Here is a 27,597-nt window from a genome sequence, read left to right on the forward strand (position 1 = left end):
CTTTCATATTCTCCTCTTAAACTATCAGCTCGATTTATCAAGCCTTCTCCTCCCCTACGACTGGAGGTTCTCTCTCGAAAACCTGCAGTACGTATTTATCAAGCAGTGGTCATCACACCGCTGCTTCCTACACTCTTTTACACCTCTTAGGTGGAGAATGTCAATCTCCCTGGTCTCGTCCGACTGGGGAGATCGACATCTCCTGACCACTGCATGAGTTGCTGTGTGTGGGCAGGAGTCGGCATTGCACGCAAGCACAAAATAGTGTTTAAATGCAATGTTAAATTCTGCCAGTGGAATTCTCTCCCCCAGAGCGAGCTGCGGCAAACACGGGCACATACGCCCCTGTCTGCTGTAGCTTGATAAATCGAGCCCTAGGGTGTCAATTTATCAAGCTCCGTAGAAACTTGATGCCCCGTTTTCCGGCAAAGCCTTCAGGCTCGCTGGAAACAGAAGTTATGAAGCATCGTTCTAAAGACCGCTGCTCCATAACCTGTCCGCCTGCTCTGAGGCCGCGGACAGAAATCAACCCGAACCGAATACAATCTGGTTGATTAACACAAGAACTGCTGGTGCAATGAAAAATTGCAGAGAGCGTATGCTGTCGGCCTTTATCGATGTTGCAGCGAACATGATACGCTAACTTTTGTATCATTCAGCTCGCACTATAATAAATTGACCCCTATATGTTTAATATTTGTGCTCCATCACCCTTTTTGACATATCCTTTTTTACAAAGCCAAGAGGGAGAAAACATTAAACAAGTTTTTTGTTTGCCTACGTGATTAAGCTGGCAGCTTTGTGTTGCTGGGCCCTAATATCATGGGAATCCTCATTTACTTCATACTCAGAACATCTCAGATTAATATTTTTCCCTGGTAGCCGCCATCATAAATTATTTGTGTTTTTTTTTAAAGCTGATTCTGGTGAATTTTATGCTATAACATAATGTTGCAGTCGGTAAAGAAAAACAGCCAAAACACTTCCAAATGTCAAGAGAGTGTTGCAGATCAAAGATTTCTTATTCTAGAAATCAGCCATCATCAAGAGAATCTTCTCCTACGACTGATCCTCCAGTTACTTTATCTCAAACTGAACAACCCTTACAAGTATTGAAAGACGGGAAATATGGCTCCTAGCATAGTTGATACCCTCAATATTCTCATGTATGTCATGCAGGACAACTTGACTAAAGCTATTAAAGTTTTGGCAGCTGAACTTCGCTGATTTATTGCAGCCTTAAGGGGAAAGAACGGAGACTTTAAGAATAAAAACATGAAGATCTAGCTCTGAGATTATACTAATTTATTATCATATTCTCAAAACTTGGCGGTTTACATTTCTGACCTAGAGCAAAAACAGGCTGACCTGGAGGACAGATCTCCAAATAACAACTTGAGAATGCGTGGAGTCTTAAAAAAAGATAACCCCAACTTATCTTGAAGGATATGTCACTGCCCCTGTGTATGCTGTTTTCTCCCCTCCCGATTTTCTCAAAGACAGAGCTCATTGCATTCCTAGAGCACAAAATCTACCTAATGACAATCCTATGAGATTGTGATTACTCTCCAAAAGCAGGCATTAAATATTACTGGTGGCTATCCTACTAAATGTATAAACAACCAAGAGGGGACATTCCATTCACTACTCCTAAAGATGTGACTTGAATTGCTCTCTACCTGGAGATAAAACCATCAGTCTTGTAAATACCTTAACCTCAAGCATCTTCTGATCCTCAGCTCCAGAATGGTGTCCCCTTCCTCAACGAGACCATATACAGAAAAATAATAGGGATCCCACAGCATTGTAGTCCTCCTTTTGCTATGGGGCTTACCTGAATACCTTTGCCCTATCTCAGAAGATTCTCTAGTGCTGAAAATAGATCTTCAGATATCCTTTTTTCTTTTTCCTTAGGTAGTCATCACTTATATGATGTCCTGATTTGGTTTAACTTGTCAATGTTTTATATCTGTTTTGATAGTTTTACTGTCTATATTGTTGACCAGGACCACCACCTGCTTTGCTACTTTTGATTTCTTCTCCCCCAAATACACCTAGCCCAAAAAATTCAAAAATTGAACGAAGGGAGGTGTATACGGACAAAACCGGACATTATCTCTTATTCTGTTTCTGGACATTAGGCTTGTTTGTTTAAGCCACTTGGAGCCACTACTAGTGGTAATCATCTTTACTTACAACTTCCAACGGAGATATTTGCTACCATCTTCACTTTTTAACCCTTTGATGCCCTTTCTACTCCAAACACTTAACGCAGATTTACAGGGCCGTTAGATTCAGCTGCTCCTGTGAGTTATTACCAACGCCAGTCGATCCCTGCTAAATTATAACTGAATCTACTTGAAAGGCTGATTAAATCCGTACTAGCGAACGACAAGCAACATTGTTATTATCATCACGCTACTTACATCCCCCAAAGGGAAAGCATCTCAAATCCGCATCGCAAGTTTTGTCCTTGAATAAACCGAGGGACACCCAGGAGTATTGTTTTTACCATTCTCCTATCCTCACAATGTACTTTTACTTATTGCCTACTATTGAGATATATTTTATTCTTCTACCATTTATCCTCCGAACTTTTTTGTCAACCATTTTATCTGTAGTCAATTGGCCATTATTATTTTTATTTTTTTGGGGAGACGTTCCCTGTTTTATAATTATTTTTAATTGTGTAATAAACTGTGTTTTTAATATATAGCCTTGTCTTACATATTTATGACTGTTTTAGCTATTTCTTTAAAAGTATTGATTTTATCATTCCTCACATTTTTAGTGGATCTGATTTGTTCTGTCTCAATTTACTTAGTCCATTTTTTAAACACATTCATTATTTGCTTCACACGCTGCATTTGCCACATTGATTATTCACCACGCAATTGTAACACTAAATCTCTAGCAAATATATATATTTTATTCACATCTCACCCTAGCTGATCAGCGCTGACCCTTCTCTTTTTACTATTCTATCTGAGAAGATCTCATACTGCTGAAAATAGAATATTCAGATATCCTTTTTTCTTAGGTAGTCATCACTGATGTCCTGATTTGGGTTTTACTTGTCAAATGTTTTTAAATCTGTCTTGATAGTTTTTACTATCTATTGTTCATACAGTTATACTGAAAGTTAATTGTAATACTATTCTGAGTATATTCATATCCTATGTTACATTTAATATCATTTTCCTAGGTGGGGTGTGGTTACTTAGTTTTATTCCACCTGTATAAGTTTAATGTCCCCCTCTCCAAACCCCCACCCCTTAATTTCACTTAAAGGGGCAGATTTAATAGTGAATCATGCCCCGCCTGACATCGCTAAATGCCTGCAGCATACGCTCTAGTGATATGCTTGTGCTATGCATCCCCCTGCTCACTGGTGGCAAACCAGTCGCTACTCGCTAGTAGGATCTGGATGATTTCAATCTGAAACATAAAAGTTGCACACAGGTTAATAAGCAGAGGTCTTATGAAACGATGGGCTGCTTTATAAATGGAGCCCAAAGTGTTCAGGGAGTCTAGTTGGAGACAGTTTTCTCACTTACTGCTGTCTGTATAGCGGTGTAGAGTGTCACCCAACTTCCTTACCTCCATTGTATTGAAATAATAGTTACTAGGAAGTGTACAATACACTGATTCTTTATCTATTTTTTATAACAAACTTTACCTTTATCTACGACCTACCCACCCACCAGTCGCATTTTGGTCAGATAGATTATTGTACTAACCGCTGGGTGTTTTTCCTTACCTCTCCCTTCTTCTTCCCTCTACCGTTTTTTTTTTTTTCTCATTATGGCAACACCACAAGAGTCTTTACGATTCAAACGTAGTGCAATGGTGCAATGGTTAATTATATGAGGACTCAAAAAGCAGAGGTGATTTACTTAACAGGAGACTCATTGGTTAACACAATTGGCCTATTCCATTGAAATCACAGTATTTTTCCAATTTTGTGTGTCTCGTCTTTTATGGATAAAAGTAGAGGGGTTGTGATCTCTGCATAAAACAGTAGGGTTTGAGAAATTCAATTCTGGAACTGGATCTTGAAGGGAGAATATATTATTTTAATTTGTAAGCTTAATGTATTCACTTTGGTAAACCTATATACCATTTATTCATCATCAGGATAATTTTCTAAAAAAGTGTTGAAGTTAGTTGATAAAATGAAAATAGGTACAATAGTCTTAGGTTGCGACTTAAATTGATTTGGATCCAGAGGGGGAGGTTTAGAAAGCTGTTTGGAGGGGGGGGGGGAGTGTCAGGTGGGAGGGTAATCTCTACACTAAAGCTAAAATTAACCTTACAAGCTACCTAATTAACCCCTTCACCTGACGGGAATAATAAAAGTGTGGTGCAGGAGCTGCAATTAGCGACCTTCTAATTACCAAAAAGCAATAGCTAAATCCATGTATGTCACTATTTCTGAACAAAGGGGATCCCAGAGAAGCTTTTATCACCATCTGTGCCATGATTGCACAAGCTGTTAATTTCAGTGAGAAACGCAGTTTGTGAAAAAGTTAACAATTGTTTAATTTGATCCGATTTGGAGGTGAAATGGTGGCATGAAATATACCAAAATGGGCCTAGATCAATACCTTGGGTTGTTTACTTAAAAATATATATACAGTTTTGACAGGTAATAAAAAAAAAACAAGGGTCTATTCTGTTTAAATTGAGTGATAGCAAAAATGCTAAAAATTCTCTGAAAGTCCTGCGAATGATGGGTTAGTGTCCCTTTAACTGCAATCAAATGTTCTGTTTATCTAAGACCTAATTATAGTTTTTGTATTGCTTTTTTTGTCATTGTTAATAAAACCACACATAACTACCCAGATTTCTATTTGACTTCTGAAATTTCTCCAGTTTGGACCCATTAATGGATTAAATCCTCACAAACAAGTCATTATTGAGTGGGAACAATATTTTATTTACTTTGTTATTGATGTATATGGCTTTATTTACAATTGGAAAAATGACTTGATTACTTTTTTTTTAAATTTATAATCTCTTTTCATAAGGTCCCTCCTAGTCTCCAAAGTTGAAGTGGGCAATGTAATGTTTCCATTCACAGCGAAGGAAAAATCGTGACTGACGAAACAAAAGTACTGCTGAAAAAAGAAAGAACCAATATTTATATCCAAACAGACAAAGCCGTTTATAAACCCGGACAAACCGGTAAGGCCTAACTTATAGTTTACTAGTGTCAAACAATCTGAATACCTTTTGTATATGGGCATTAATGTGTATAACTGGGCTTGTTTCATCAATTATATTTTTAAAACCTTTAGGACCAGATCACAAGCGATGCATTATCAGATTTTTTCACCTCGTGTGCTAACTGCGCTGCAAGTAAACCTTGAAATACAAAGCACATTCATGTTTAAAAGTATTCGAGTGGAATGGGCTCCAAAGTGTACGTGTGTGTGTGTATATATGTTATACATATAAACACATAATTCACATGTATAAACATATATAAATGTACGTGTGCAAAAACCCTTCGGGAGTACACTAATTCTTTATGTGCGCTAACCCTACATGAGTTATAATAAGGGTGTGTTATGTATTTCTTAAATATAACATATTGAAAAATATTAATAAATAATTGGCTAGATTACGATCTTGCGTTAGCCTTAAAAAGCAGCGTTGAGAGGTCCCAACGCTGCTTTTTAACGCCCGCTGGTATTACGAGTCTTGCAGGTACAGGTGTACCGCTCACTTTTTTGGCCAGACTCGAAAATACCGCAAATCCACTTACGTCAATTGCGTATCCTCTTTATTAATGGGATTTGCCTAACACCGGTATTATCGAGTCTTCCAAAAAGTGAGCGGTTACAGCCTCTCCTGTCAAGACTGATACCGCATTTAAAAGTCAGTAGGTTAAGAGTTTTATGGGCTACGCCATAGCATAAAACTCTTAACTAAAGTGCTGAAAAAGTACACTAACACCCATAAACTACCTATTAACCCGAAACCGAGGGCCCCCCAACAGTGCAAAACACTAAAATAAATTTTTTTAACCCCCTAATCTGCCGGAACCGGACATCACCACCACTATAAAAAAATATTAACCCCTAAACCGCCACACTCCCGCATCACAAACACTAGTTATATTTTATTAATCCCTAATCTTGCCATCCCTAACATCCCCGACACCTACCTACATTTATTAACCCTATCTGCCATCCCCCAATGTCGCGCAACTATATTAAATGGTATTAACCCCTAAATCTAAGTCTAACCCTAACCCTAACACCCCCTAACAAATATAATTTAAATAAATCTAAATAAAATAACTATCATTAACTAAATTATTCCTATTTAAAAACTAAATACTTACCTGTAAAATAAACCCTAAGCTAGCTACAATATAACTAATAGTTACATTGTATCTATCTTAGGGTTTTATTTTTATTTTACAGGCAACTTTGTATTTATTTTAAATAGGTACAATAGTTATTAAATAGTTATTAACTATTTAATAGCTACCTAGTTAAAATAAAGTCAAATTACCTGTAAATAAATCCTAACCTAAGTTACAATTACACAAACACTACACTATATGTTAAATTAATTACCTAATCTAAGTACAATTAAATACAATTATCTAAAGAACGAAAAAAAACCCCCACTAAATTTACAGAAAATAATAAAATAATTACAAGTTTTTTTAACTAATTACACCTAATCTAATCCCCCTAATAAAATAAAAAAGCCCCAAAAATAATAAAAAGCCTACCCTATACTAAATTAACAAATAGCCCTTAAAAGGAACTTTTGCGGGGCATTGCCCCAAAGTAATCAGCTTTTTTTCCTGTAAAAAAAAGTACAATACCCCCCAACATTAAAACCACCACCACCCACACAACCCAACCCTACTCTAAAACCCACCCAATACCCCCTTATAAAACCTAACACAAACCCCTTGAAGATCACCCTACCTTGAGAAGTCTTCACCCCAACTGGGCCGAAGTCCTCAACGAAGCCGGGTGAAGTGGTCCTCCAGAACGGCAGAAGTCTTCAATCCAAGCCAGGAAGAAGAGGTCCTCCAGACGGGCAGAAGTCTTCATCCAGGCAGCATCTTCAAGACATCCGACGCGGAGCATCCTCTTCAAACAAAGTCCAACTGAAGAATGAAGGTTCCTTTAAATGGCATCATCCAAGATGGCTGTCCTTTGAATTCCGATTGGCTGATAGAATTCTGTCAGCCAATTGGAATTAAGGTAGAAAAAATCTATTGGCTGATGCAATCAGCCAATAGGATTGAGCATTGCATTCTAATTGGCTGATCCAATCAGCCAATAGAATTCCAGCTCAATACTATTGGCTGATTGGATCAGCCAATAGGATTGAACTTCAATCCTATTGGCTGATTGCATCAGCCAATAGGATTTTTCTACTTAATTCCGATTGGCTGATAGAATTCTATCAGCCAATCGAATTCAAGGGATGCCATCTTGGATGACGTCATTTAAAGGAACCTTCATTCTTCAGTTTGACTTCATTTGAAGAGGATGCTCCGCATCGATGTCTTGGAAGATGGAGCCGCTCCGCGCCGGATGGATGAAGATAGAAGATGCTGTCTGGATGAAGACTTCTGCCTGTCTGGAGGACCTCTTTTTCCCGGCTTGAGATGAAGACTTCTGCCCATCTGGAGGACCACTTCGCCCAGCTTCGTTGAGGACTTCAGCCCGTTTTGGTGAAGACTTTTCAAGGTAGGGTGATCTTCAAGGGGTCAGTGTTAGGTTTTATTAAGGGTGTATTGGGTGGGTTTTAGAGTAGGGTTGGGTGAGTGGGTGGTAGTTTAATGTTGGGGGGTATTTTACTTTTTTTACAGGTAAAAGAGCTGATTACTTTGGGGGCAATGCCCCGCAAAAGGCCCTTTTAAGGGCTATTTGTAATTTAGTAAAGGGTAGGGAGATTTTATTATTTTGGGGGGCTTTTTTATTTTATTAGGGGGATTAGATTAGGTGTAATTAGTTCAAAAAACTTGTAATTATTTTATTATTTTCTGTAGTTTCAGTGTTTTTTTTCCCCCGTACTTTAGATAATTGTATTTAATTGTATTTAGTTTAGGTAATTAATTTAATTGTAGTGTAGTGTTAGGTGTAATTATAACTTAGGTTTAGGATTTATTTTACAGGTAAATTTGACTTTATTTTAACTAGGTAGTTATTAATAGTTAATAACTAGTTAGTAACTATTCTACCTAGGTTAAAATAAATACAAACTTGCCTGTAAAATAAAAATAAACCTAAGCTAGCTACAATGTAACTATTAGTTATATTGTAGCTATCTTAGGGTTTATTTTACAGGTATTTAGTTTTAAATAGGAATTATTTAGTTAATGATAGTTATTTTAATTTAGATTTATTAAATTATATTTAAGTTAGGGGGTGTTAGGGTTAGGGTTAGACTTTAGGTTTAGGGGTTAAGATCTTTATTATAGTGGTGGCGACATTGGGGGCGGTCAGAGTAGGGGTTAATAAATATAATGTAGGTGTTGGCGATGTTGGGGGCGGCAGATTAGGGGTTAATAAATATAATGTAGGTGTCAGCGATGTCGGGGGCGGAAGATTAGGGGTTAATAAATATAATGTAGGTGTCGGCGATGTCGGGGGCGGCGGATTAGGGGTTAATAAATATAATGTAGGTTGTCGGCGATGTCGGGGGCGGCAGATTAGGGGTTAATAAATATAAGTAGGTGTCAGCGATGTCGGCGGGCGAAGATTAGGGGTTAATAAATATAATGTAGTGTCGGGCGATGTCGGGGGGGCGGCGGATTAGGGGTTAATAAATATAAAGTAGGTGTCGGCGATGTCGGGGGCAGCAGATTAGGGGTTAATAAATATAATGTAGGTGTCAGCGATGTCGGGGGCGGAAGATTATAGGGTTAATAAATATAAATGTAGGTGTCGGCGATGTCAGGGGCGGCGGATTAGGGGTTAATAAGTGTAAGATTAGGGGGTGTTTAGACTCGGGGTTCATGTTAGGGTGTTAGGTGTAGACATAAAATGTATTTCCCCCAGGAATCAATGGGGCTGCGTTAAGAGCTGAACGCTGCTTTTTTTGCATGTGTTAGGTTTTTTTCAGCAGCTCTCCCCCAATGATTCCTATGGGGAAATCGTGCACAAGCACGTTTTACCAGCTCACCGCTAACGTAAGCAGCGCTGGTATTGAGGTGGAGATGTGGAGAAATTTTGCTCTCCGCTCACTTTTCTGCGGCTAATGCTGGCTTTCTAAAAACCCGTAATACCAGCGTTGTCTGTAGGGTGAGCGGTGAGGGAAAAACTGCTCGTTAGCACCGCTACCCCTGTTACCAGCAAAAACTCGTAATCTCGCTGAATGTAAATAATTCTTATAGATTCTATTTACATTCATTATTAACATGTTTCAATATTTTATATTTAATAAATACATAACACACCTTAATAAAATAGATGTAATAAAAAATTCTGAATAATCCATAGAATATAATACATTTTTTTACAGTATCTATAATAATAATTATTAATATTTTTAATATATTTAATATTTTAAGATAATAATTGTTTTATTCGACACCGCATTAGACCTAAAGCACGAAACCTGAAGCGCGTTTCACATATTTTACATTCCTATGTTCTTAACATAGAATTGTTTTAATATATTTGTATGTGCGTGTATGTATAAATGTGTGTATGTATATTTGTATGTGTCTGTATGTATATATGTGTGTATGTATATTTTGTATGTGTGTACATGCTGTATATATGTGTTTATGTATATTTGTATGTGTGTACATACTGTATATATGTGTGTATGTATATTTGTATGTGCGTGTATGTATAAATGTGTGTATGTATATATGTGTGTATGTATATTTGGTATGTGCGTGTATGTATAAATGTGTGTAGTATATATGTGTGTATGTATATTTGTATGTGCGTGTATGTATAAATTGTGGTATGTTAGTATATGTGTGTATGTATATTTGTATGTGGTGTACATTACTGTATATATGTGTTTATGTATATTTGTATGTGTGTACATACTGTATATATGTGTGTATGTATATTTGTATGTGTGTACATACTGTATAATATGTGTGTATGTATATTTGTATGTGTGTTACATACTGTATATATGTGTGTATGTCTATTTGTAATTGTGTACATACTGTATATATGTGTTTAAGTATATTTGTATGTGTGTACATACTGTATATATGTGTGTATGTTATTTGTATGTGTGTACATACTGTATATATGTGTTTATGTATATTTGTATGTGCGTGTATGTATATATGTGTGTATGTATATTTGTATGTATGTGTACATAAATATTATGCATAAATGTAGCATTAAAAGTCTTTTTTTTTAATAGCCGGTTAGATAGTAAAAGTGTCAATCAGTGTCCCAAGACTCTTGTACAATGTTTGCAAACTCCAATAGTTATAAAACAAACCGCCTTGTATATATATATATATATAAAAAAACAGTGTGGTTGGTTAAAAAATCCCCAGCAGTTCTGGGTACTTGACAAATCGAGTCGCGAAACGCATCAGGCCACGCTCCCTCACTAGCCAAGATTCATGGAACTAAGTGCTACGGCGACGGTTTGTCAAGTACCCAGAACTGCTGGGGGATTTTTTAAACCAACCACACTGGTTTTTTTTATATATATACAAGGCGGTTTTATTTTATAACTACTATTGGAGTTTGCAACATTGTACAAGAGTCTTGGACACTGATTGACACTTTTACTATCTAACCGGCTATAATGCATTTTTTTATATTTGTAAGGACCTTGCCCTTACCCAAGATGGCTGCTGTAAAAGTTGTATTGAGGAAGAAAAATGCTATCTGGGAAGGGGGAGGAGTTGTTAGTGCTGAGGAGATTTTCTGAGGTGTTAATAGAATTGTGGAGCTTTGGCACAGACTTGGAGATGGGGGGAAGAAAGTTGCTGTTTCCAATCTGAAAGAAGTTATTCAGACTAATGCAATGGATTCCAGAGATAGTTCAGCACATTGCTACATGTGGCTGCTGCAGAACCTTTTATTTGTACTGTGTCAGCCATTATCTGCTGTTTTAAGATCTCCATAACTTCATGTTAACTAAATGCAAGAGAAAAGATATACTAGTCATATGTGATGTGCTGCAGAGTTGTTGTATATTAAAGAGATAACCCAGAGAATATTCTAGAAGTTATTCTGCCTAAACAGTTGCATAAATACACTAAATGGATTGCACAGCTGCATTACATAAGGAAGTAACTGAGTGTGATGTGCTGCAGAGTTGTTGTATATAAAGAGATAACCCAGAGAATATTCATAGATGTTATTCTGCCTAAAACAGTTTGCATAAATACACTAAATGGATTGCACAGCTGCAATTACATAAGGAAGTAACTGAGTGTGATGTGCTGCAGAGTTGTTGTATATTAAAGAGATAACCCAGAGAATAATCTAGAAAGTTATTCTGCCTAAACAGTTGCATAAATACACTAAATGGATTGCACAGCTGCATTACATAAGGAAGTAACTGAGTGTGATGTGCTGCAGAGTTGTTGTATATTAAAGAGATAACCCAGAGAATATTATAGAAGTTATTCTACCTAAACAGTTGCATAAATACACTAAATGGATTGCACAGCTGCATTACATAAGGAAGTAAACTGAGTGTGATGTGCTGCAGAGTTGTTGTATATTAAAGTAGATAACCCAGAGAATATTCTAGAAGTTATTCTGCTTAAACAGTTTGCATAAATACACTAAATGGATTGCACAGCTGCATTACATAAGGAAGTAACTGATTGTGATGTGCTGCAGAGTTGGTTGTATATTAAAGAGATAACCCAGAGAATATTCTAGAAGTTATTCTACCTAAAACAGTTGCATAAATACACTAAATGGATTGCACAGCTGCATTACATAAGGAAGTAAATGAGTGTGATGTGCTGCAGAGTTGTTGTATATTAAAAAGATAACCCAGAGAATATTATAGAATGTTATTCTACCTAAACAGTTTGCATAAATACACTAAATGGATTGCACATCTGCATACATAAGGAAGTAACTGAGTGTGATGTGCTGCAGAGTTGTTTGTATATTAAAGAGATAACCCCAGAGAATATTCTAGAAGTTATTCTGCCTAAACAGTTGCATAAATACACTAAATGGATTGCACAGCTGTCATTACATAAGGAAGTAACTGAGTGTGATGTGCTGCAGAGTTGTTTGTATATTAAAGAGATAACCCAGAGAATATTCTAGAAGTTATTCTGCCTAAACAGTTGCATAAATACTACTAAATGGATTGCACAGCTGCATTACATAAGGAAGTAACTGAGTGTGATGTGCTGCAGAGTTGTTGTATATTAAAGAGATAACCCAGAGAATATTCTAGAAGTTATTCTGCCTAAACAGTTGCATAAATACACTAAATGGATTGCACAGCGGCATTACATAAGGAAGAAACTGAGTGTGATGTATATTAAAGAGATAACCCAGAGAATATCCTATAAGGTTAATTCTGCCTAAACAGTTGCATAAATACACTAAATGGATTGCACAGCTTGCATTACATAAGAAGCAAACTGAGTGTGATGTATATTAAAGAGATAACCCAGAGAATATCCTATAAGTTTATTCTGCCTAAACAGTTTGCATTAAATACACTAAATGGATTGCACAGCTGCATTACATAAGGAAGTAACTGAGTGTGATGTATATTAAAGAGATAACCCAGAGAATATCCTATAAGTTATTCTGCCTAAACAGTTTGCATAAATACACTAAATGGATTGCACAGCTGGATACATAAGGAAGTAACTGAGTGTGATGTATTTTAAAAGATAACCCAGAGAATATCCTATTAGTTATTCTGCCTGAACAGTTTCCATAAATACAACTGACTGGATTTATAAAGCTACGTTACATAAGGGCATAACTGTGAGATTTCTGCAGCTGTTTGTAGTAAAAGAGTGACTGACTTTGCAGGTATATAAGGCAAGTGGATTGCTGAAATTCAGTAATAAGTAGAGACTTATGTTATTCAGTATTTCTGAGGAGAAGTTTTCTTGAGCACTGCATCGATCACAAGCAGCGCTCTCTAGCTTCGTTCACAAGCAGCAAGGATAATTACCTCAACTAAATTCTATTAGTATATGAAATTGCATTGTACAGCACCACCTCAAAGTATTTTACAACAACAGTTATGTTATATTATTTCATGAGCTATATGAAGGACTTCTGAGTTAAAAAAAGGTATACTGATGTCATAAGAAGATATTGTGATTAATATTAGTATTTGTATTTGTTGCACTGTATGTTATTGGTTAAACACTTTATAATAATCAAAGCAACATTTTATTTGAAGATTTCTTGTGTGGTTATTACTTGTTTTCTTTTTGTACTAAAATCTTATAGGACCCCACACCCTATTATTCTATATTATATAGGTGGAGGGCACTAGCGTCATACAGGCATCCCTTATATACCTGATTTTAACCCCTCCTCCTACTCCCACTCTGCGGAGGCTTAGTTCTCATACACAAAACAGGTAGGACAGCATTACACTATCACCCACCTCAGGGGAAGGTCAGGAAAGGGTGTTACAGATGGAGTGCACTGCTGAGATCGAGAGGCGGGGCAAAATCAGAAGAGATGCATCTTTTAAAATTAGAAGAGGTGAGAGAGTGGGGCAATGCAGAAAAAGGTACCAATTGAGCAGGCAGTGGCTGTGACTTGGATACCAGTAGGAACCAGTCGAGATAAACTATGTGAGTCACTCCAGAGAGCACTTCAACTAAGAGAGTAACCCTAAGATAGTAGCATTCAAAAGAGTACCAGATGACACTTGGGGGTAGCATATTAATAGAACACCAACCAATGTTTCTTAGAAGTTACCCAACCCCTCTGAGCTACAGCTACTAGGGCTACCTTCAGGTCAGACTACCCCTCATTTATGCCATAAAATCAGAACTGCATATAGTCAAGGAAAATGAAGTTCAGGGTGTTAGAGGATCTCAAAATGAATCTAATATGGAGGTCTAGTCTATCTGAAGTTCTGAAGATGTTGGCTACAAGCATCACAGACAGCTCACATACATACAGTATACCGGAAACTAAAGATATTTTCAGGAAACCTTCCTGTACCCTTAGGAGAGGAGGGTATTGCGGCATGGTGTGATCATGCTACATGGTGCTGCAAGAATGGAGTTGCCAGAGACAGTGAAGCGTGTCCGCCTCTTAGAAAGTGTTAGGCCACCAGCACAAGTATTGTTGCAACACCATAGAGAGGAACACCCTGAAGCTCTGCTGTAGAGTTAATCTCTTTCTAAAGACCTTATATAGACTAATTGAAGATCCAGAAGATCTCTTTATAAGTTTCGGCTACTTAAAGCGCGAGAGACAGAGAAGATGTCTGACTTTCTATTAAGATTACAAGAGCAGCTTGTATTATTGTTCGAAAGGGGTAGTCACCCGACAAGATATGAATAAACGAGGCAAGATCAGTTTCCTTCGTGGCATTATACCAGACCACCCAATAGCCATCTTTCTTAGAGCCCCAATTGCACTCTCAAGCACCAAAAGAATTGGAGGCCCTTATGCCTATGATAAGGACTCAAGAAGAGGAAATGAGTTTCCACACTGTGCGTAAGTCTGGTGAAGCTTGCATAGGTAAAAGTGAGACTAAAAAAAAATTAGAAGACTCCAGAAATTGCAGATACTTTGTTGAAAGAGCTTATGGAGAATGGACTGCCTGACCAAGTAAAGGCGTGAGTTGAGAGAGCAAAACTACCTTTAAAACTCCAAATACTACTTCGACCAAAAGGAGTTGTTTCACTTGTGGAGAGATAGGCATTTCTCAAAGGATTGCCCCAGCAAAATACATTTCATATGCTGTGATTTTTTGGGAAGCCTTACAAGTCCCTCAGAAGAAGGGATGACTGATATTTCCTTTGATTTATCTGAAAATGATGTAGCTGGGCCAAGGGCTTTTATTGGAGTAAAAGTATGTAACATTTCTACACAGGGCACTGTTGGACACTGGATCTCAGTGCACCATAATCTATCGTAGTTTTTTATGATACTTAACCTTAAACATCTAAAATCAAGCCTCCCTCTCAAATTGATTTAAGAGGTGTGGGTGGAAATAGGTGTGCTGTTGATGGAGTTGTCACTGTAGTCATTAGTATAGTCCAGTTACATACTAGTATGATATACCCCATGAAAGTGAAGGCTTTAATCTGCCCAGAAACCTGCAAAGATTCCGAAGCCCCTATAATTCTAGGGACCAACACAAAATATGTACAATCTATTGCTACGGAAATTCATGATGGAGGTTGGGGGGCAAGACATAGACAAGTCATTACACCCAACTTACGTCAGGAGGTTGAAAAGATATCTTTGAGACAATATGCTGGTCAGTGCTACAACCGTTCTGCCGGAGTGACTTACATTTCCCCAGGAGGGATGAAAGAGTTAAAATGTTTGGTGGTGTACCCTGATGGCAGACCCAAAGAGGACTGTTTTTATTCTTGAAACGCCAGATGAAGAAGCAACCAAGCAGGGTTGGATTTTGGTACCTGGAAATCTTACACAGAAGAAAGGATGGGCCTCCACCACAGTGGCTAAGTGTTAAGGTCCAAAATTTGGCCCCATACCCTGTTGGTATTGATTTTAAATCAGACTTTGGATATCTTTATCCAGTAGTAGACTCATCATTGGCTAATCGTAAATGTTTCTCTCTCTCAAAAACAGAAACAGAAAAACTACAATTTAACTTGAAGGATCTACAATGCCTAAGGAGGCATGTGAGCGGTTGCAGAAGGCTATGAAGGCCCGTGCAGGAGTTTTTTCTGCCGCAGAAATGGATGTAGGACGTTCAAAAACATATGCTTCATACCATTCGCCTAACAGATTCTGCCCCTTTTAGGGAACGCTCTAGGAGATTGCCTCCTCATGATGTTGAGGATGTTCGTGCCGTTTGGGCTGAGATGGAAAAAGCTGGAGTAATTGTTCCTTCCTCGCAGTCCATTGGGGCTTCACTCATTGTAGTGGTTAGAAAGAAGAATGGGTCTATACGTTTGTGCATTGACTATCGGACTCTCAATCGAAGAACTATACCTGACCAATAGACCTACCTCGAATTGATAGAGATTTTACATTGTCCTTAATGGCAGCCGCTGGTTCAGTGTTCTGGATCTGAGATCCGGCTATTTTCAGGTAGGGATGACTGAAGAAGACCAAGAGAAGACAGCTTTTATTTGTCCACTAGGATTCTATCAGTTTACAAACGGATGCACAAGGGATCTGTGGAGCTCCAGCCACATTCCAAAGGCTAATGGAACGTACTGTGGGAGATATGAATGGACGTGAGTGTCTTGTCTATCTAGATGACCTTATTGTATTCGGTAGTACTTTGGAAGAACATGAGACAAGGTTGCTGAAAGTATTGGATCGTCTTCTACGAAGAAGGCCTAAAGTTAAGTCCGGAGAAATGTAGATTTGGGCAATCATCTGTGACCTATGGTGGGTCATGTGGTCTCGGCAGAAGGGGTGTCTACAGACCCTGCTAAGGTGGAAGCAGTAAACCGCATGGCCACAGCCTAACAACATTGGTGAACTTCGATCATATCTTGGATTTTGTGGATACTATCGAAGATTTGTGAAAGGATACTCCAGTTAGCTCGACCCCTAGACGACTTGCTGAAACATAGTGAAGAGGATCCTAAAATGCCACTAAATGCAAAAACTCCTTTGGGAACTCGGTGGACATCAGAGTGCTCCTAAGCGTCTTGAGAATTTAAAGAAAAAATGTAACTGAGGCAACCTGTCTTGGCCTATGCAGATCCTGAGAAACCTTATGTGCTAACATATAGATGCTAGCTATGTGGTTTGGGGGCAGTTTTAACACCAAGAGTACCCTGGAGGGTTGAGACCTGTTGTTTATTCTAAGTAGGAGTTTGTCTAAGAGTGAACATAATTATCCAGGTCCACAGCTTGAGTTCTTGGCTCTGAATGGGCAGTAGTGGATAAACTCCATGATTAACCTTTATGGAGTAGAATTTGAAGTTCTAACAGATAATAATCCACTCACCTACATCTTGACTACAGCAAAGTTGGATGCAACCGTCATCGGTGGTTGGCTGCACTATCAAATTACACTTTTAAGTTACGTTACAAGCCAGGGCCTAAGAATATAGGGGCTGATGCAATGTCCCGACGACCAGGACTACCAGAACAAACAGGTGATTCTCAATGGGAAGAAATTCCTTCACTTGGTGTGAGAGCACTTCCCTGCCAAACCAGTGTCTTCAAAGACGAAACCTCTGTTTTTTTCAGATTTGAGAGCAGTAGATTCATTGGGATGTCATCCACAAGCACTGCCTGTATATTATTGTAAACCATCTGTAGTGGAATTAGCCAGATGGCCTCGAATACCTCCTGAAGAATTAATAAATGCACAGGAACAAGATCCTTTAATTGGGACTACTTTGAAAAGCTGATCAAACTGATAGCCCACACTTACTGAAGAGAATTCCTAGGGAATGGTCTGGTCCACTAAATAAGAGAGTGGATAAGATTCAAATTCAAGATGGACTTCTGTTTCGAGTAGTTAAATACCACAATCATCCAGATCGAAGACAATTGGTGTTACCTGCCAAACTAAGAAAAACTTGTTCTGTCATCCTTGCATGATCAGCATGGACATCTTGGGATAGAAAAAACCTTATGGCCTCTTGCAGGATAGATGTTATTGGCCAAAGATGAGAGAATATGTAGAAGACTACATTCATAAATATTTTAGATGTGTACAGTGGAAAACTCCTCCAACTCGAGCTGCCTCTATGGGTCATCTTGAAAAGTGAAGGCCCCATGGATCTTGTTTGCATGGATTTTTTGTGCATTGAGCCAGCATACGCGTGGCATTGGAAAATGTTCTTATTGTAACAGATCACTATACCACGTTATGCTCAAGCCTTCCCAACAAAGAAACCTGAAGGCTATACAGTGGCTAGAGTTCTTTGGGGAAAGGTTTTTCATTCATTATAGGTCTTCCTAGAAACTGCATTCTGATCAAGGTAGAGACTTTGAGAGTCGCCTCATTAAAGAAATGATGAATGTTTTGGGAATTAAGAAGACAAGAACTTCTCCCTATCATCCAGAAGGAGATGCTTTGCCTGAGAGGTTTAACAGAACTTTGCTAAATATGTTAGGGACCCTGCCAGAGTCTGAAAAGAGAACTTGGAGTCGTCAAGTAGAAGCACTAGTTCATGCCTACAACTGCACCCAACATGATTCCACAGGTTATTCACCATACTTCCTTATGTTTGGGAGAGAATCGAGACTACCTATAGATCTCCAGTTAGGGGTGTCATCAGATGGAGTTTCTCATAAAAGTCACTATCAGTATGTCAGGCGATTGCAGGAGAGTTTACAAACAGCTTATAAGTTGCTGAAGAAGCTACTGCTCGATTAAATGAGGCTAATAAGCAACGATATGACAAGAGAATAAAACATCAGGATTTGCAACCAGGAGACCGTGTCCTTTTACGGAATTTAGGGATACCAGGCAAGCACAAGTTAGCTCCTAGATGGAGGAATAGTATCTATAGAATAGTCAGACAATTCCAGGTCTTCCAGTTTTTCAGATAGCAGATGAAAATGGTGTTGTGAAGACATGGCATCGGAATCATTTGTTGCCTATACCTCAATTCCAGCATGATGTTACATATCATGAGGACCAAGGCCCAAGCATGTCAATTAATAATGAATATAGTATCCCACATGAAGACTCATCAATTCAATCGGACCCTGAAATGAGATCTCCATTGCAAAGAGAGACCTATAATGATGAGCATGCCTCCTCTGTTGCCCCAACCTCTGAACCTGATATGCCATCCTTCCCTAATAGTCCTATACCAGATAGGGAATCTCCAAACCCTATACATTATGATAGTAGAAGTCCCTATAGAGAGAAAAGACCAGCAAGAAAGAGACATCCCCCAAAGAAATTGACATATGATACACTAGGAAACCCTGGTTATAATGTTGAACCCTTGTTGCCTGCTCTAACATCTGCTGTACGATGTGTTTTGAAAGATGTATACCCTAACCATAATTTGACTCATGATGAATATGTGATTTTGTTAGTAGACTTGCTAAAGAAAATGTATTGATGTGTTGCTCTTGTACCCCTTGCTGGGGACAGCAAGTTTTTTTTGGGGGGGAGTATGTAAGGACCTTGCCCTTACCCAAGATGGCTGCTGTAAAGTTGTATTGAGGAAGAAAATGCATCTGGGAAGGGGGAGGAGTTGTTAGGCTGAGGAGATTTCTTAGGTGTTAATAGAATTGTGGAGCTTTGCACAGACTTGGAGATGGGGAAGAAAGTTGCTGTTTCCAAGCTGAAAGAAGTTATTCAGACTAATGCATGGATTCCAGAGACAGTTCAGACATTGCTACATGTGGCTGCTGCAGAACCTTTTATTTGTACTGTGAGTGTCAGCCATTATCTGCTGTTTTAAGATCTCCATAACTTCATGTTAAAAATGCAGGAATATACATAGTATATCTGATGTGCTGCAGAGTTGTTGTATATTAAAGAGATAACCCAGAGAATATCCTTTAAGTTATTCTGCTAAACAGTTTGCATAAATACACTAAATGGATTGCACAGCTGCATTACATAAGGAAGTAACTGAGTGTGATGTGCTGCAGAGTTGTTGTATATTAAAGAGATAACCCAGAGAATATTCTAGAAGTTATTCTGCCTAAACAGTTTGCATAAATACACTAAATGGATTGCACAGCTGCATTACATAAGGAAGTAACTGAGTGTGATGTGCTGCAGAGTTGTTGTATGTTAAAGAGATAACCCAGAGAATATTCTAGAAGTTATTCTGCCTAAACAGTTTGCATAAATACACTAAATGGATTGCACAGCTGCATTACATAAGGAAGTAACTGAGTGTGTGATGTTTATTAAAGAGATAACCCAGAGAATATCTATAAGTTATTCTGCCTAAACAGTTGCATAAATACACTAAATGGATTGCACAGCTGCATTACATCAGGAAGTAACTGAGTGTGATGTGCTGCAGAGTTGTTGTATATTAAAGAGATAACCCAGAGAATATTCTAGAAGTTATTCTGCTAAACAGTTGCATAAATACACTAAATGGATTGCACAGCTGCATTACATAAGGAAGTAACTGAGTGTGATGTGCTGCAGAGTTGTTGTATATTAACGAGATAACCCAGAGAATATTCTAGAAGTTATTCTGCCTAAACAGTTGCATAAATACACTAAATGGATTGCACAGCTGCATTACATAAGGAAGTAACTGAGTGTGATGTGCTGCAGAGTTGTTGTATATTAAAGAGATAACCCAGAGAATATCCTATAAGTTATTCTGCCTAAACAGTTGCATAAATACACTAAATGGATTGCACAGCTGCATTACATAAGGAAGTAACTGAGTGTGATGTGCTGCAGAGTTGTTGTATATTAAAGAGATAACCCAGAGAATATTCTAGAAGTTATTCTCCCTAAACAGTTTGCATAAATACACTAAATGGATTGCACAGCTGCATTACATAAGGAAGTAACTGAGTGTGATGTATATTAACCCCTTAATGACCGCAGCACTTTTCCATTTTCTGTCCGTTTGGGACCAAGGCTATTTTTACATTTCTGCGGTGTTTGTGTTTAGCTGTAATTTTCCTCTTACTCATTTACTGTACCCACACATATTATATATACCGTTTTTCTCGCCATTAAATGGACTTTCTAAAGATACCATTATTTTCATCATATCTTATAATTTACTATAAAAAAAATTATAAAATATGAGGAAAAAATTGAAAAAAACACACTTTTTTAACTTTGACCCTCAAAATCTCCTACACTTCAACAACTACCAAAAAACTCCCATGCTAAATAGTTTCTAAATTTTGTCCTGAGTTTAGAAATACTCAATGTTTACATGTTCTTTGCTTTTTTTGCAAGTTATAGGGCAATAAGTACAAGTAGCACTTTGCTATTTCCAAAAAAATTTTACAAAAATTAGCGATAGTTACATTTGAACACTGATATCTGTCAGGAATCCCTGATTAACCCTTCACATATATATTTTTTAAAAGAACACAACCTAAGGTATTAAACATGGAGTATTTTGACTCTTTCCATGCAACTATTTTACCACCAATCTATGCCAAAGTTTGAAAAAAAAAAAAAAAAATGGTGATTTTTTGACAAAATAGCAATTCAAGAATACATTTACTGAGAACGTTAAGGGTTACTGCCAAATAACACCCCAATATGTCTTCAGCAGCATCTCCTGAGTACAGTGATACCACCCATGTATAGGTCTGTTGGGTTCTCTGGGGGCTAAAAGGCCTTATTTTTAGGGGGCGCATTCCAGTTTTTTAATTTGGAATTTTCACATCTGTCGTCATGCACCCATGTCCTATTTGGGACATTTCTGAAGCCGGACAATGCAAATTACCCCCATCAAACCATATATTTTTAAAAAGTAGACACCCTAGGGTATTTCAAATGCTGGTATTTTAACACTTTGCATGCACTAATTCAACCACCAGTCTTTGTCAAACTTTTGGGTAGTCATTTTGGTGTGTTATTTTTCACACGCATTGTACTTTAGGCATGGATTCTCAGTTCCTGTTATATGTTACTGAGCAAAAACACCTCAATATGTGTTCAACAACAACTTCTGAGTACAGTGATACCCCCCATGTATAGGTGTGTCGGGTTCTCTGGGGGCTAAAAGGCCTTAATTTTAGGGGGCGCATTCCAGTTTTTCAACTTGGAATTTTCATATCTGTCATCATGCACCCATGTCCTATTTGGGACATTTCTGAAGCCGGCCAATGTAAATTACCCCCATCAAACCATATTTTTGAAAAGTAGACATCCTAGGGTATTTCAAATGCTGGTATTTTAACACTTTCCATGCACTAATTCAACCACTAGTCTTTGTCAAACTTTTAGGTAGTCATTTTTTTGCATTATTTTTCACACACATTGTACTTTAGGCATATATTCTCAGTCCCTGTTATGTGTTACTGCCAAAAAAAACCTCAATATGTATTCAACAACATCTCCTGAGTACAGTGATACCCCCCATGTATAGGTGTGTCGGGTTCTCTGGGGGCTAAAAGGCCTTAATTTTAGGGGGCGCATTCCAGTTTTTCAACTTGGAATTTTCACATCTGTCATCATGCACCCATGTCCTATTTGGGACATTTCTGAAGCCGGCCAATGTAAATTACCCCCATCAAACCATATATTTTTGAAAAGTAGACACCCTAGGGTATTTCAAATGCTGGTATTTTAACACTTTCCATGCACTAATTCAACCACTAGTCTTTGTCAAACTTTTAGGTAGTCATTTTTTTGCATTATTTTTCACACACATTGTACTTTAGGCATATTCTCAGTCCCTGTTATGTGTTACTGCCAAAAAAAACCTCAATATGTATTCAACAACATCTCCTGAGTACAGTGATACCCCCCATGTATAGGTGTGTCGGGTTCTCTGGGGGCTAAAAGGCCTTAATCATGGGGGCGCATTCCAGTTTTTCAACTTGGAATTTTCACATCTGTCATCATGCACCCATGTCCTATTTGGGACATTTCTGAAGCCGGCCAATGTAAATTACCCCCATCAAACCATATATTTTTGAAAAGTAGACACCCTAGGGTATTTCAAATGCTGGTATTTTAACACTTTCCATGCACTAATTCAACCACTAGTCTTTGTCAAACTTTTAGGTAGTCATTTTTTTGCATTATTTTTCACACACATTGTACTTTAGGCATATATTCTCAGTCACTGTTATGTGTTACTGCCAAAAAAACCTCAATATGTATTCAACAACATCTCCTGAGTACAGTGATACCCCCCATGTATAGGTGTGTCGGGTTCTCTGGGGGCTAAAAGGCCTTAATTTTAGGGGGCGCATTCCAGTTTTTCAACTTGGAATTTTCACATCTGTCATCATGCACCCATGTCCTATTTGGGACATTTCTGAAGCCGGCCAATGTAAATTACCCCCATCAAACCATATATTTTTGAAAAGTAGACACCCTAGGGTATTTCAAATGCTGGTATTTTAACACTTTCCATGCACTAATTCAACCACTAGTCTTTGTCAAACTTTTAGGTAGTCATTTTTTTGCATTATTTTTCACACACATTGTACTTTAGGCATATATTCTCAGTCCCTGTTATGTGTTACTGCCAAAAAAAACCTCAATATGTATTCAACAACATCTCCTGAGTACAGTGATACCCCCCATGTATAGGTGTGTCGGGTTCTCTGGGGGCTAAAAGGCCTTAATTTTAGGGGGCGCATTCCAGTTTTTCAACTTGGAATTTTCACATCTGTCATCATGCACCCATGTCCTATTTGGGACATTTCTGAAGCCGGCCAATGTAAATTACCCCCATCAAACCATATATTTTTGAAAAGTAGACACCCTAGGGTATTTCAAATGCTGGTATTTTAACACTTTCCATGCACTAATTCAACCACTAGTCTTTGTCAAACTTTTAGGTAGTCATTTTTTTGCATCATTTTTCACACACATTGTACTTTAGGCATATATTCTCAGTCCCTGTTATGTGTTACTGCCAAAAAAAACCTCAATATGTATTCAACAACATCTCCTGACTACAGTGATACCCCCCATGTATAGGTGTGTCGGGTTCTCTGGGGGCTAAAAGGCCTTAATTTTAGGGGGCGCATTCCAGTTTTTCAACTTGGAATTTTCACATCTGTCATCATGCACCCATGTCCTATTTGGGACATTTCTGAAGCCGGCCAATGTAAATTACCCCCATCAAACCATATATTTTTGAAAAGTAGACACCCTAGGGTATTTCAAATGCTGGTATTTTAACACTTTCCATGCACTAATTCAACCACTAGTCTTTGTCAAACTTTTAGGTAGTCATTTTTTTGCATTATTTTTCACACACATTGTACTTTAGGCATATATTCTCAGTCCCTGTTATGTGTTACTGCCAAAAAAAACCTCAATATGTATTCAACAACATCTCCTGAGTACAGTGATACCACCCATGTATAGGTGTGTTGGGTTCTCTGGGGGCTAAAAGGCCTTATTTTTAGGGGGCGCATTCCAGTTTTTCAACTTGGAATTTTCACATCCCATGCACCCATGTCCTATGTAGGACATTTCTGAAGCCGGCCAATGTAATTTACCCCCATCAAACCATATATTTTTGAAAAGTAGACACCCTAGGGTATTTCAAATGCTGGTATTTTAACACTTTCCATGCACTAATTCTTTGTCAAACTATTAGGCAGTCATTTTTTGTGTGTTATTTTTCACACACATTGTACTTTAGACATGAATTCTCAGCTCCTGTTATGTGTTACTGCCAAAGAAGACCCCAATATGTGTTCACCAACATCTCCTGAGTACAGTGATACCACCTATGCATAAGTTTCTTGGCTTGTTCGGGGGTGTAATGCCAAATGTCCAACATGCGTTTGTGATTTTTTTTTCACATTTAACATATTTTCTTTGCCTATTGTCTTTTTGGGGGTATTTTAACATACCCCAATTTATTTGTTTCCATGAATGTGCATATTTTTGAAATGTTGACACCCCAAGGTATTGTATATGGTGTGCTTTGATGCATTTGAAGTAACTGTTTTAGCTAAAAAAATTGGAGAAAGTGTATGGTGGCATTTTTTCAATTTTCATTTTTACACACACATTGCTTTTTGACTATGATTTAGGAGAGACTGTTGTAAGTTAGTGCAAAAAAATACTTCAGGTTGTTTTCTGCTAGGCACCCTGAGTACACCTATGCCCCCCATGCATAGGTTTGCCAGGATTTTGGGAAGGTTATGTTACAATTTTATGACTTGTGATTTTAGTTATTAAGTGAGAGTATTTCTTCTGATAGGCCTATCTTTAGTTTGGGGCCTATTGTAAACCCCACTTTTATTTATTGCCATGAAAGTGCATATTTTTGAAATGTTGACACCCCAAGGTATTGTATATGGTGTGCTTTGATGCATTTGAAGTAACTGTTTTAGCTAAAAAAATTGGAGAAAGTGTATGGTGGCATTTTTTCAATTTTCATTTTTACACACACATTGCTTTTTGACTATGATTTAGGAGAGACTGTTGTAAGTTAGTGCAAAAAAAATACTACAGGTTGTTTTCTGCTAGGCACCCTGAGTACACCTATGTCCCCATGCATAGGTTTGACAGGGGTTTTTGTAAAAAAAAAAAAAAAAGAACAGCCCCATTTTAGAAAAAAAAATATATTAGTGAAATGTAAAAATCTGGCATATTAAAAGTAAAAAAATAACAAAAAATTTAACAGTAAACATAACAAAAAAAAAATAACAGCAAATTTATTTATTTTTTAAAAATTGACCATTGTATGGTACCGCTTGAAGCAGTCCCCAATGCATGCAGAGTCCAGGCTGTCCAGGGCAATCAGGACAGTGATATACAGTGTCCCTTCTCTGCCCCCTCTTGGTACAGACTCTGCATTTTTTTTGTGGTCTCTGCTTTGCGGCAGTAGGGGGGATTTTAAAAATAAAATGAGTAGCCCCAACTCTGCTCTCTCCCATCACCGCCCGGGAGCAGGTGCATCATGGTACAAAATCCCCGAAATGATCTGGAGCTGAAATTGTAAAAAAGTCAGTTTCATTCCGGGGTTTGCTTTTTTGAACAACAAAAAAGCGTTGTGGGTTGCAATCTGCATTAGGTAAATTGCAACCTTTTTGTACCAGGCCCTTGTCTTCCGCATAATTAGGTAGGGCTGCAGCAGCTGATCTGCCAGATCAACCCCACCCATATGCCGGTTATAAGATTTGATGCACACTGGCTTCCTTATGATCTCAGCTCTGCCACGTACAGAGACCGCCACCGTCCTCTCTGTGTGGATGGTGGTAAGAAGGTATACATCCTTCTTGTCTCTGTACTTCAGTGCCAACAGCTCCTCTTGGCGCAGAGCAGAGGTCTCCCCCCTTCGTAGCCGGGTGCGTACAAGTTGTCCTGGGAAACCTTTGCGGTTCTTTTTAATAGTACCGCAAGCTACTGTATCAAAGCAATACAGTAGCTTGAACAAAAGGACACTTGTATAAAAATTGTCTAAGTACAAGTGATACCCTTTGTTCATTAGGGGTAATATCAGGTCCCAGACAATCTTGCCAGTGGTTCCCATATGTTCTGGGCAACCTGGAGGGTCAAGGTGGCTATCCTTTCCCTCATACACCCGGAAGGCCTGAGTATACCCAGTCTCGCTCTCACAGAGCTTATACACCTTTACCCCATACCTGGAGCGCTTGGAAGGAATATACTGCTTGAATCCCAGCCTTCCCTTATACTTCATCAGGGATTCATCAACGCATAATTCCTTCCAGGTGTATAAGCCTCTGCAAACCTGGCAGAAAAGTGGGTAATCAGGGGGCGGATTTTATACAGCCTGTCAAATTGGGGATGCTCCTAGGGGGGCACAGGCTGTTGTCGCTGAAGTGCATGAAATGAAGAATCATTTCATATCTCTGCCTCGACATACTCTGGGAGAAAATGGGGGTAGAGCAGATGGGGCTACTGCTCCAGTAGGAGCGAACGGAGGGTTTCTTTATGATGCCCATCAGCATAGTCAATGCCCAGAATTTTTTAAATTCTGGCACATTGATGGGGGCCCATTGCTGCTTTGCCAAATATGTTTCAGGCTTTGCAGCACGGTACTGATGGGCATATAAATTAGTTTGGGCGACAATGTTCCCCAATACATCATCACCCAGAAACACCTCCAGAAACTGTTGGGGGCTAAAACCTGCCACATCTATATTTATGCCAGCATTTGCTGTGAAGGGTGGGATATCTGGCCTCTGGAGATGAGGCGTTACCCACTCTTCAGCGGCAATGGCAGCAACACGCCTCCTTCTAGCAGGGGGGCTGGCAGGGGGCTAGCAGGGGGGCTGGCAGGGGGGCTAGCAGCCACAGATACATCACTATCAGTTGAGACTGCATCTAATGATGTATCTGAGCATATGGCAGGGTCAAAATTGGGGTCTGAGTCAGACATAGAGGCATCTGACTCTGACGCAAGGATGGCATACGCCTCCTCAACACTATATCTTTTCTGTGACATTTTTGTATCTGTCACAGAAAACCAAAATTAATTAATTAACTAAATGGCCTTTGGGTTTTTTTTAAAAAAAGTACAGCTATGCTAATGCCAGTGATTTATAGCGATCACTGGCAAGCTAGGGGTTAAATACTCTTTAAATTAAATTAACTAAATGGCCTTTGGTTTTTTTTTAAAAAAGTACAGCTATGCTAATGCCAGTGATTTATAGCGATCACTGGCAAGCTAGGGGTTAAATACTCTTTAAATTAAATTAATTAAATGGCCTTTGGGTTTTTTTAAAAAAAAGTACAGCTATGCTAATGCCAGTGATTTATAGCGATCACTGGCAAGCTAGGGGTTAAATACTCTTTAAATTAAATTAACTAAATGGCCTTTGGGTTTTTTTTTAAAAAAGTACAGCTATGCTAATGCCAGTGATTTATAGC

General features: G+C 38.4%; 1 protein-coding gene across 1 annotated transcript in view; it reads left to right on the forward strand.

The window, feature by feature from the left end:
- The window catches only part of LOC128635707 (alpha-2-macroglobulin), an 806,957-nt gene that overhangs the window by 49,334 nt on the left and 730,026 nt on the right, over positions 1 to 27,597 (forward strand). Inside the window, exons 2-3 of the mRNA XM_053688833.1 lie at positions 958 to 1,109; positions 5,084 to 5,187. Of these exons, the coding sequence (XP_053544808.1) occupies positions 958 to 1,109; positions 5,084 to 5,187 (256 nt within the window). The remainder of the gene's footprint in view (positions 1 to 957; positions 1,110 to 5,083; positions 5,188 to 27,597) is intronic.

Source organism: Bombina bombina, chromosome 7 (assembly GCF_027579735.1).
Source record: "Bombina bombina isolate aBomBom1 chromosome 7, aBomBom1.pri, whole genome shotgun sequence".
Lineage (NCBI taxonomy): Eukaryota > Metazoa > Chordata > Amphibia > Anura > Bombinatoridae > Bombina > Bombina bombina.